Raw genomic sequence first — 13,062 nt, forward strand, 5'->3', positions numbered from 1 at the left:
TATTTTTCAAAAGCCTTGTAAGCATAAGTAGATCGTAGAGAAAATTGGTGTCTACAATATACTTAGGTTTACAATGCTTTTAGGAAACAACCTAGAGCTGTTAAGATATTCTTTTAGCTTTTGAATCACTTTTGTGTTCCATAGAAGAAAGGAAGTCATTTGGGTATTAATTTTATTTTTGGGTGAAGAATCCCTTTAAGCAACTCTTTTCTTTTTGTTTTCGACCTGTTCAAAACTCCCACTTTTAAAGTTTTCCCCTCTTTCTGTTCCCCCTGCAGGTGGTTGCGTATCACTATTGTCAGGCTGATAACACGTACACATGCCTGGTCCCGGAGTTTGTGCACAGTGTGTCTGCTTTACTGTGCAGAGCCCCTCGCCTCAGTGCTTATCGAGAGCTGTTACTCCGAGAGACGCACTTGCAGAGCCTGCTCAGCTTGCGCTCCTGTGTCCAGGACCCTGCCGCCGCCTTCCGTAAGGGAGTCCTGGAGCCCCTCACACTTCTACGCAAAGGTGAGACTCATCACATGCTACTGTCATTAATCACACCATCAAATAAAAACGAAATATGTTTGCTCAGGGGTAATGGGGGGAGAAGAGCGTTCTTGCCTCATTTAATTTGGCCCAGTATGGATGTGGACAGATGGTCCTCAGAAACGGCTTGGATCACAAGGAACGACAGATGAAGGACTTAACAGGAATTTTAGAGAATGAGGCTAGAGCAAATTTCGAGTATGAAAATGAAGACATAGAGCTTTCAGTCTGAACTCTTGAAAATCAGTGTTTCTGGTTTGTAGCATCAGATTAAAGAGAGAATATAGTAGAGAAAACAGCCTTTATATGACATATAATGTTGGGTAAAGTCATAATGACCCTAATTAAAATTGTTCCTATATATGTACTTGAAGACCCATTCCATCATGGTGCAAACTTTTCTGACTTTAAATATTCCTTGCTGGTCATGATAAATATGCATTAGTTTTCATAACAATCATTTTATTTATCTGTTGCTTTCTAATATTGTGTAGATCATATATAAGATGAGACAGTCTCTTGTGAAACTACACCTTTCACATGTGCTTTTTTTTGGGTCATATTTTTGATTTGGTAGCTTAATGTGGTGAATATTCCATGTGTGAAACTTCCAAGATAAGTAGGTAACTAAGATGAAGTTGAGGATCCTTGAGTTGTGATGAAAAAAGAAGTTTATGTAATCTAAAGTCATTGTAATAACATACTTTCCTTTGTGATTGATGACACTTAGGCTGTGCCGACTTATTATTTGAGACAGCTAGTTAGGCATTGTTTTAAGCTACTGTTGTAGCTAATGCAGCCTTACTATAATCATACTAGTAGTTAATGTAGTAATTTTAATTCTGATTAATGACCTCAGTGTAATGAATAAATTATTGCGACAAATAATGATAGATTTTAAAAAGAAATGTTAACCTTGTTAGCCTTAAATGCTTTCAAGATTAGCCTGTTTTTTAGTCCTTTAAATTGACTGCCAAATTGCATTCAGGTTTTCCTCCATTCTGGTATCGAATGCCCTAATTTCATGATCCAATCAATTGGTGATCAATAAAATCAAATCCTGCCCTAAATTCATTTTTCTTGTTGAGTATCCTATCCGAAAAACTCCGCATTATGGAAGTAATTAAAGGTTGCGACTTTAAAGGAATAATTTACTCCACAATTAATATTATGTCATCATTTATTCACCATCATGCTGTTCCAAAACTTTCTTCTGTGGAACACAAAAGCAGATGTTAGGCAGAATGTTTAATCTGCTTTTTTTCTATAAAGTGAAAGTTAATGATAATGCTGTTGAGCTCCAAATACTGCACATTTTTCATTTTTAAGTTGACTATTCAAAAAAAACTTTTTTGGAAGGGTGCAGCTATTAGTCAAGTGGCAAATACTCAAAAACATTGAGAGTGAGAGTTTCACTACAGACTGCAGGCGCTTTTTCCTACTCAACATATGGTGAAAGAACGAAGGGTTTTTATTGTGCTGGGTGTTCTAAAATCACGTAGTAAACATTCAGCAGTACAAATTGTTCCTGGTAACTTTTCTGAACAAAAACCTGAACACACCCACGTAATGCCAAACTCTTAAAAGACTCTGGGTCCATGTTTGACTTCAAGTACGTTTTACCATGTCGTTTCTATTGTGTTGTGCAGAGTGTAAGATTCCAGAAGAAGATTACATCATCCTAGTGGACGGTCTAAATGAGGCAGAGTTCCACAAACCAGACTATGGAGATACCATTGCATCCTTCATCACCAAAATCATCTCTAAATTTCCTATTTGGCTTAAACTGATTGTGACTGTCAGGGTCAACCAAGCGGTAAGTTTTTTTTGCACAGCCTGCACCCTTTTATGCTGGTTTTAATACAAAGCAAGACCATTCAGAAAGTTTTAAAGCTCTAGCCTATAAAGTGTCCTGATGTGCCTTTTTTAATCAGAGCTTTCAGAATGGTTGCTGTGGTGAGCTTTGGATGCTGGTCAGTGGCTAGTGTGTGTGTAATCCATGTCTGATCAGAGCTGGACTCCGACCTTCTGGAGCCAAGCTTATATAAGAGGGGATAAGGGCTGTGATGCAATACTGCAGATGCTATGTGTGTCCCTATACACTTTTCACACTCATACACTGTCTCTTTTTCTCTCACTCACTACTTTTTGGAGCAGTGACCCAAAAGTGCCAGACAACCCACACAACCAGGCTGCCGGTGTTTATTCTACAACATTAATCCTGCAGTTGTTTTGACATTTATTGTGTTTTGCATACAGATGATGATAAAGATGCTCAGTAAGATACAAATGAGCAGACTTCTGTGGTCCTTGTAGGATTCAATAATTTTTTCCTCTTGCAGTCATCAAGGGCATGCAGTTGTCAGTGGTTACAGTACAACTCCGTAATCTTGAAAGAACTATAATTATTCAAGAAAAGGGATTATTTTGGAAAGTTGGTGGTCGTTACTCCTGTGCTATGGTGCATAACAGTCGTTTTAAATGAAGGTTCATCCCTTAAAGTCCCCACAAACTATTTAATTGCATGTCTTTCTATTGCAGCAGGCAGAAAGATGTGTCACTTTTTAATGCTACCAGCATCTGAATTAGTACACAGGAATTGTCAAATTTTGTCGCTTTATTTGCGTCAATAAAAGTTGGTCTTAATTTGGTCAGTCAAGTTGGTCTAACCAACATGTAGAGAAAAAAAAGGAAATTATCTCATACACTGTGACTGTGTGTCAATCCTCAATATATAAGATAGTTTTTATGACATGGCAGGTTTCTAAAATGTCATGTGGTGCAACTCCCTCAACATAAAGATATTTATGAATGAATAATTCATGATATTCATTATATTTATTCTTCTACTCATGATGTTTCATGCCTACCTTAAAACATATTAAATACATTTTCATTTAAAACTTTTCTTTGGTATAAAATGGAATCAAAATTGAGTTATTTTGCAAAACCATATAAAACCAAGATGAATGCATTTTCAAGAACTTGGCTTATTTTATGTTTTATAACTTTTATGTGTCTTTTATGTTGATCTGACAGGAAGTCACCAGTCTCCTCCACTTTCCCATCATCTCTTTGGATGATTTCCATGACAACAAGGATATAACCTCTGACCTCACCTCCTACATCCAGCACCGTATAGACCACAGCCCTGACATCATCAGCAACATTGCCATCAATGGCAAAGCAGACCCAGCAAACCTCTCTAAGCTTAGCGCCCACCTGGTCGCCCGCAGCCAGGGCTCATATCTTTATTTAAAATTAACTCTCGATCTGTTTGAGAAGGGTCACCTGGTCATTAAAAGCTCCAGCTATAAGGTGATACCAGTGTCTCTGTCTGAGCTCTATCTGCTGCAGTGCAACATGAAATTCCCATCGGCCTCAGCATTTGAGCGCGTGTTGCCGCTGCTAAACGTGGCTTTGGCATCTTTGCACCCTCTGACGGATGAGCAGCTCTTCCGGGCACTGAATGCGGGATCCATGAGAGGAGAGTTGGAGTGGGAGGACTTCCAGCAGCGCATGGATGCTCTTTCCTGCTTTCTGATTGGCCGTCGAGACAGAACGCGCATGTTCTGCCACCCCTCCTTTAGGGAGTGGCTGGTATGGAGGGCGGATGGTGAGAGCACTGACTTCATGTGTGACCCAAGGTAAGCAGTGATGTCGCTTTTTCTTACACACTTAAGAATGGTTTGGTTTGGTTTGGTGTTTTTCATGCTTGTTATGGCAAGGATAAAGTTGCTAACGTGTTGCACATTGCTATAAAGTTGCCAGATAGCGCACAGCAATGCTCCAAACACCTTAGCTATGTGATTAAACTACTGAGACCACCTTAACAAGTGAATAGCAATGTGCTAAAACCACTCAGAACACTTAAGCAACTTCATAGCAATGCGTTAAAACTACTTGGAGCACCTCAGAAAATGAAAAGCAATGTGCTAAAACTAATCAGACACCAAATAAAGGGAATTGTAATGCGTAAAAACTGCCCAAAACACTTAATCAATGCACTAAAACTACTTAAAAGTCCCGTTCTTCGTGATCCCATGTTTCAAACTTTAGTTAGTGTGTAATGTTGTTGTTAGAGTATAAATAATATCTGTAAAATTATAAAGCTCAAAGTTCAATGCCAAGCGAGATATTTTATTTAACAGAAGTCGCCTACATCGAACGGCCCGTTTGGACTACATCCCTCTACTTCCTTCTTTAATGACGTCAGTATAACAGTTTTTTGACTAACCTCCGCCCACAGGAATGCTCCCTCAACTCTACCGAAATTCGTGTATGTACTTGCGCACTTCTTATAACTTACTGTGTTTACTCAGCTCTTACGGTGATTTTCTGAAGTAAAACTGACGCTTCATCTTTTGTGTGATGTACAATAAACTTTATTAAACTCATCAGTATATGTTTGATCATCATTCGGACCTGGTCCGAAACAGCAGACTTGTAGGCTATTAATAAATAATGGATACATACAAGCAGATGACAAATACGTTATAATAACCGTAATTAAACTACTAAACTATACCTGTTCCATCTCTATACAGCACTCTGACTCTGTAGGCATTATTGTCCGACTCGAAATGAACACCGTTACTGAGAGTTTCTGATATTATCATCATTCCGTGAGATGAAAATGTCCTGAGAGACTGAGCGCGAGCTCATGAAGCTCCGCCCCCTGGGTCGTCCAGCAGCAGCTTATTTGCATTTAAAGGGCACACACTAAAACAGCGCGTTTTTCTGAGCCCCAAAAAATTACAATTTAAACATGCTGTAAAAAATGATCTGTTGGGTATTTTGAGCTGAAACTTCACATACACACTCTGGGGACATCAGAGACTTATTTTACAGCTTGTGAAAAGGGGCATAATACGGGACCTTTAAAACCCTTTAGCAAGTGAATAGCGATGTGCTAAAACTACTCAGAAACTCAAGCAACTTCATAGCAATGTGTGCTAAAACTACTCTGGGTGCATTTCAATCAACTCCCTAGTTCAGTGGTCAAGGCAAAAATAATTTGTCCTTGATTTTCTTGGAGAAAAGTGGCTTTTTTGCTACCCTTCTTGACACCAGGCCATTGGCCAAAGGTTTTCGCCTCATTGTGCATGCAGATGCACCTGCTGCCAATACTGAGCAAGCTCTGCAGGGGTGCTGACACGATTTCGTAGCCGGCTCCTCGGGAGGAGATGGTCGTAGTGCTTGCTGAGCCGGTAAATGGTTCTTTCAGGTGCAATGTTCTTTGCAGTAATTTCCTTGCATGAGAGGCCATTTTGATGCAAAGTGAATGATGGCTACACATCTTTCTTTGGAGGTAACCATTGCTAACACAAGAACACAATGATCAGAAGCACGTCTTCCCTCCTTTTATAGCAATCAGTCTGCTCTTATAATCAAATCAGAATGATTGCTGATTACTCAATGATAGTACTCGTTCACACTTTCATATGTGCTGATGATATGATTAGTCAAATGATGTTAGCTGGTAATTTTGTGCCAGGACCAAAAAAAAACATTTTTGGGCCAATTAAGTTTTTTGCAGTTATTTAAAATGCATCTGATCACTCTACACAATAATCTAGATAATGTGAATCAACACCACAACTGAAGCAGCAAACTTTGCGAAACACAAGAGTTGACACTGCCAAAACTTGGCCTTGGCTGTAGTGCACTGGAATTTCCACAACACATATCCAGTCACCTTTATTTATATAGCGCTTTATACAATTCAGACTGTTTCAAAGCCGCTTTAGAGTGATAAACAGGAAAATAATGATCAACATGGATCAAAAAGAGCAGGGAACCAGGGAGCATCGATGCTCACTGTATAAAACTGTCACATTTCTAACACGCATTAGAAGATTTGAAAAGACAAACCATTATTAATTTTTTAGCATAAGCACATCTCTAGGCAGCAGAAAACAATCTAGCTAACATTTATAATTTATGCCTGAAATATTGTAGGGATATGTGACCAAAGCTTTTAAAAAGTAATGTCAGTAGGGTATCAGTCCTGCTGTTTTTGATAAATACAGTGATGATATTTTACAAAGCAAGTATGTTGTCTGGGGCCAGAGTCATCTGTGTCCCAATGTTTAATGACCCAGGGTCCTCAACAGTGGCCCAATTAGTGTACATAATATACCAATTCATGAGCCAGGGATCCTAGCAAGTGAATTTCAATGCATTAAAATGTGTTATTGGTTTTCCCCAAACCAGTTAAATTTAAATCTTATCCCACAGCCAATTTCATTGGTAAACTCAATCACACAGCCACTTGTCATGAAGAGTTCAGAATTCTGAAAAATCATGGATGGATCAGATTGCAACAAATGATAATTCTATCTATCAGGATGTGTGTGCCAATGCTATACTAAGGTTAAGGTTACAGAATTGTTTAGGCAGTCAGCACTGTGATTAACATGACCAATGAAATCTTTAGAATCAGCTATGGGGAAGGGCTTACGCTTATCTGTTTTGGGTAAAAACATCACACCACTAAAGCTACTCCAAACACATTCAAAGCTTCATAGCATTGTGTCACAACTAGTCCATACACCTTAGCAACCACACAGCAAAGCATGTGAAGTACAGGTCAGTCATCTATCATGTGGATTTCTTTGGGTTTAATTGAGTTCAGAAATGGAGTAACTAAAATGTGAGTGTGTGTAGCCTTTGGACATGAAATTACTCTCGTGTAGTTCTCTTTCATTTAGTAGACTCTTCAATTATCTGTCCACCTAAACACACACACATTGCTCAGTGTTCTCATTTAGAAAGGCATCAGTAGCTCCATCACTGTTATAAACTGAAGAGTGAGCCACTTAACACGGTTCAAACATGGACTCATAAAAAGAAAAGTTCATGGACTGTGATTCATAGAGAACTTTGCTGTCTATGAGGACAATATTAAGCATCTGTAGGGCCATTTAGATGAGGGGAACATGGCACCCCCGATGATTAGAAATGGCCAAGTCCTACTCTAATTATTTGAGGTTGTGGATGAATGATTTTTTTTGTCCTTTTATTTAACATTTAGTATTGTCAAAGTAATTAGAAGATATTTTAATATTTATTTATCAGGATCAGGAAAGGTTTCCAAGCAGGGAATCGAACTCGGGTCGCCCGAAGCACTGCCTATACGGATATCAGGATATCAGCTCAGACGATTAGAAAATAGGCTATTTAAATAAATGTTCTAATTATATTTATATATATATATATATATATATATATATATATATATATATATATATATATATATATATATATATATATATATATATATAAAATCTTTTTGAGTTATACAAGGCATATTTGTTAAATAACAACTATGAAGGGAACAGATATACAGTGAGGAAAATAAGTATTTGAACACCCTGCTATTTTGCAAGTTCTCCCACTTAGAAATCATGGAGGGGTCTGAAATTGTCATCGTAGGTGCATGTCCACTGTGAGAGACATAATCTAAAAAAGAAAAAAACCCAGAAATCACAATGTATGATTTTTTTTTAAACTATTTATTTGTATGATACAGTTGCAAATAAGTATTTTTAACACCTGAGAAAATCAATGTTAATATTTGGTACAGTAGCCTTTGTTTGCAATTACAGAGGTCAAACGTTTCCTGTAGTTTTTCACCAGGTTTGCACACACTGCAGGAGGGATTTTGGCCCACTCCTCCACACAGATCTTCTCTAGATCAGTCAGGTTTCTGGGCTGTCGCTGAGAAACACGGAGTTTGAGCTCCCTCCAAAGATTCTCTATTGGGTTTAGGTCTGGAGACTGGCTAGGCCACGCCAGAACCTTGATATGCTTCTTACAGAGCCACTCCTTGGTTATCCTGGCTGTGTGCTTCGGGTCATTGTCATGTTGGAAGACCCAGCCTCGACCCATCTTCAATGCTCTAACTGAGGGGAAGGAGGTTGTTCCCCAAAATCTCGCAATACATGGCCCCGGTCATCCTCTCCTTAATACAGTGCAGTCGCCCTGTCCCATGTGCAGAAAAACACCCCCAAAGCATGATGCTACCACCCCCATGCTTCACAGTAGGGATGGTGTTCTTGGGATGGTACTCATCATTCTTCTTCCTCCAAACACGTTTAGTGGAATTATGACCAAAAAGTTCTATTTTGGTCTCATCTGACCACATGACTTTCTCCCATGACTCCTCTGGATCATCCAAATGGTCATTGGCAAACTTAAGACTGGCCTTGACATGTGCTGGTTTAAGCAGGGGAACCTTCCGTGCCATGCATGATTTCAAACCATGACGTCTTAGTGTATTACCAACAGTAACCTTGGAAACGGTGGTCCCAGCTCTTTTCAGGTCATTGACCAGCTCCTCCCGTGTAGTTCTGGGCTGATTTCTCACCTTTCTTAGGATCATTGAGACCCCACGAGGTGAGATCTTGCATGGAGCCCCAGTCCGAGGGAGATTGACAGTCATGTTTAGCTTCTTCCATTTTCTAATGATTGCTCCAACAGTGGACCTTTTTTCACCAAGCTGCCTGGCAATTTTCCCGTAGCCCTTTCCAGCCTTGTGGAGGTGTACAATTTTGTCTCTAGTGTCTTTGGACAGCTCTTTGGTCTTGGCCATGTTAGTAGTTGGATTCTTACTGATTGTATGGGGTGGACAGGTGTCTTTATGCAGCTAACGACCTCAAACAGGTGCATCTAATTTAGGATAATAAATGGAGTGGAGGTGGACATTTTAAAGGCAGACTAACAGGTCTTTGAGGGTCAGAATTCTAGCTGATAGACAGGTGTTCAAATACTTATTTGTAGCTGTATCATACAAATAAATAGTTAAAAAATCATATATTGTGATTTCTGAAATTTTGTTTTTAGATTATGTCTCTCACAGTGGACATGCACCTACGATGACAATTTCAGACCGCTCCATGATTTCCAAGTGGGAGAACTTGCAAAATAGCAGGGTGTTCAAATACTTATTTTCCTCACTGTACATTTAACCATAGACGTAATGGTCTGAAGTAATTTTACGAACTTCCGGCTAAAGCCCCGCCCACTTAGTTTGATCTGAATACAGACACGAATAATTTCGAGATTGTTACAGAAACAAATACAAATATTGACTCCACTGCAAAATTTTAACTTACTTTTTTTAAGCCGGTCCGCCTCAGCAGTCTAACAGTGCTCATCAATGTCAAAATGATTGAGATGGCCAATCAAATCAAAGACGGCAGGCTTTCCTGTTCACAGGGACCAAACATGAATTCCTGTGCTGAGTATTCCTGTGCTTTGGTATTATAACAATACCAAATCCCCCCAAAAAGTGGATCCCCCCCCCCCCATGTTCAGGACATCAAGGTTACAGCCTTGATTTGGAGTTGATCAGCATGGAAGGAAATATGTGAATCACTTATATGATGCATCAGGATGATGGTGTTCATTATGATTTCTGATGAATTGTTATTGATGTTGGTAAACAGAAGTGGCCACGCTCTGATGGCCTTCATGCTTTCACGTCAAGAGGGAAAACTCAACCGCCAACAAACCATGGAGCTGGGCCACCACATTCTTAAAGCTCACATATTCAAGGTAATAAACAGATACTCAAAATCCTTCTCTGTGTGTGTTTAAGTGATGGGATCTCCATTTGAACTCTTCCTGCCTCTTCATCTCTGTCCTCAGGGTCACAGTAAGAGAACAGGGGTTTCGTCAAGTGTTCTGCAGGCCTTGTGGATCAGCTACAGTACAGACAGCCTTTCTGCAGCTCTTTCCTCCCTCAGAAACCTGTACACACCCAACGTCAAGGTTTGAGGATATGCAGACACAAAGATGCACAAAAAAAACATGCATTCTTGTACTCAATGTGCCAATGAGACCATCACTTATAAAAAGCAGTGTCAATCTTGAGTAAAAAATAAAAATGAATAACTGTTTTGCGCTCCTGAATTGTAGAACAAGGCTCCAACAATTAACGCAGCTGACGCATTCAACCGCACAAGAAGAGCTAAAGCCTTACAGAGCTCTGAGACATCCACAATGAACGAGATTTCATAAGTCACGTAGAACATAGTAATTAGTGCTGAGGCTTACTGAAAAATGCCTTACGTAATGACTACATTTATTTATTAAATCTATTATATGTTAATTGCAGTCTAGACTCCGCTGTCCCTGTAATTTCCTCTCCTACGGAGTTTTAATGAAACGAGCGTCACTCTGAGCCCATGTGTGCGCACCAGCGTCCTTGACAGCCATTTGGCTGGAGAGCTTCTCATTATTTCCTGCTGTGTTTGTATAAATAAATGCGATTCTGCTTCCTTTGCTTTTAATGTGTTCCTGCTTCATCCAGCATCTTAATCAAGCCTCCATTACCACACTGTCCATATCCACATCAAAAAAAAGTAATGGAGCCAGGTTGCATTCATTCATTTATTCATCGATTAGCGAGTATGACTTCATGCCTTCAACTGTTAAATGAAAGTGAAATAAACAATTAGCATGTTTGAACAGATACAGTATATTTGTGTAGAAATACCTCTTTTTCAGAGTTTTGTGGTTTGGTTTTATGTTTATGTTTAGACATGACATTCTTGTTGAGTAAATTAAAATGGATATTCGAAAGCTGGACAGGAAACTGAAGAGGGATTGAGAATAAAATGTATTGCTTCAACCCACAGCCTCTATCTACAATCTACAGATGCAAGCAAATAATCAGCTTCTTAATCTATATCTAATATTAAGGCATACCAGTGTGAAGATATTTGCTTGCATCTGTTGATCGTAAATATAGCATGTGGATTGAATCAATGCATTCTAGTCTTTATATTGCACATGTAGATTGGCACAGTAGATTGTAAATTGAAGCTATAGATTAAAAATGAATGCTGTAGATTAAACTTATAGATTGAGGCTATAAATTCAACCCATAGATTGCAGATTGAGGCTATAGATTAAATCTGTTGATTTACAGATACAGTATATGCTGTATATTATTATAGATTGAAGCTGTAAATTGAAGATAGATATATAAAGGCATACTAGGTTGAAGCTGATACAGACTGTGGATTGAAGCTATACATTTTGGTTGAAGCTGTAGATTTTATATTAAGTCTGTAGACTGAAGAAGTAGATTTAGGCTTTAGAATGAACCTGTAGATCGTAGACTGAAGATGCAGACTGTAAATTGAGATTGCAACTGTAGATTGAGGCTATACTGTAGATTGAAGATGTACATTTCTATTAGGTTATAAGGTTAAGGCTCCAGCATCCCCGTGACCCTGCAGAGGATAAAGCGATTCGGATGGATGGATGGATATTTAAGTTACAGACTGAAGATGTAGATTGTAGTTTGATGATGTAGATTGTAGCTTGATTCTGTAGATTGAAGCCATGGATTGTAAACTGAGGTCTGAATATTGAAATCAAGGTTGAGAAATCAAAATAGAGATTGTAAATGGTGAGAAAAACAATAGTGTAATTTTCAGCTCAAGTTAGTTCAGTGTTGAATCAGTTCAGTAATTGTGTAAAGTTCATCAATTATGAAATAAGTTCAGATATAAGCAACTACAGTAGTAGTGTAGTGTAGATAATAGTGTCGTTATTCACTTCGTGTCAGTTCAAAATTAATTCAGTTCAGTTTAGTAACAGTATAAAGCAGCTCTGCAGAAACAGTCATCATCCAGCTCAGTTCAGTTCAACTTGTGTTATCCTCTAATAGTGTCAGTGCAGTCAAATCAAATTATTAATATTACTGAATATTAAGTGACCATTCTGTGAAGCCCTCAGAAAGGTAATAATTGAGCCAGTTACTTAATTTCTTGTGTTAAAACCAGTCTTACCTGCGTCCCCAGGTGTCCCGGTTGCTGATCCTGGGAGGGGCGAGTGTGTGTTACCGTACTGAGGTTTTAAACAGTGCACCAGTGCTGTGTGTGCAGTCTCACCTGGGCCACCTGGAGATGACTGCTTTGCTCCTGGAGTGTGGGGCGCCTGTGGATGGGCAGTCGGAGAACGGCATGACCTCCCTCTGCTATGCCTCAGCTGCTGGACATCTGCCACTTGTCACCTTACTATGCAAAAAAGGGGCAAAGGTCAGTCGATCCCATTTAATACACAAAATGACTATAAATGATTCAGATTTAAACCTAAACCTCTGTATTTCAGTAAAAGATATTCAGGGGTGAAATTGGCAGGTGGAGATACCCTAAAAGTAGTGGTGATTTTGGTGCCCTAGCCAAGATATTATGACCCATTCCCCCCAAAAAGCACAATTACCTAGTTTGTCTTAGTACTATATACACATACAGTGAGGAAAATAAGTATTTGAACACCCTGCTATTTTGCAAGTTCTCCCACTTGGAAATCATGGAGGGGTCTGAAATTGTCATCGTAGGTGCATGTCCACTGTGAGAGACATAATCTAAAAAAAAAAAAAAACCCAGAAATCACAATATATGATTTTTTAACTATTTATTTGTATGATACAGCTGCAAATAAGTATTTGAATACCTGTCTATCAGCTAGAATTCTGACCCTCAAAGACCTGTTAGTCTGCCTTTAAAATGT

General features: G+C 39.0%; 1 protein-coding gene across 6 annotated transcripts in view; it reads left to right on the top strand.

The window, feature by feature from the left end:
* Nucleotides 1–13,062, top strand: part of tanc1a (tetratricopeptide repeat, ankyrin repeat and coiled-coil containing 1a) — a 77,689-nt gene that overhangs the window by 50,754 nt on the left and 13,873 nt on the right. For all 6 annotated transcript variants that reach the window (XM_084129285.1, XM_084129284.1, XM_084129286.1 and 3 more), the window contains 6 exons: nucleotides 279–510; nucleotides 2,181–2,347; nucleotides 3,571–4,178; nucleotides 9,984–10,092; nucleotides 10,186–10,308; nucleotides 12,351–12,587. In XM_084129285.1, coding sequence (XP_083985411.1) covers nucleotides 279–510; nucleotides 2,181–2,347; nucleotides 3,571–4,178; nucleotides 9,984–10,092; nucleotides 10,186–10,308; nucleotides 12,351–12,587 — 1,476 coding nt within the window. The remainder of the gene's footprint in view (nucleotides 1–278; nucleotides 511–2,180; nucleotides 2,348–3,570; nucleotides 4,179–9,983; nucleotides 10,093–10,185; nucleotides 10,309–12,350; nucleotides 12,588–13,062) is intronic.

Source organism: Abramis brama, assembly GCF_963993115.1.
Source record: "Abramis brama genome assembly, chromosome: 11".
NCBI lineage: Eukaryota > Metazoa > Chordata > Actinopteri > Cypriniformes > Leuciscidae > Abramis > Abramis brama.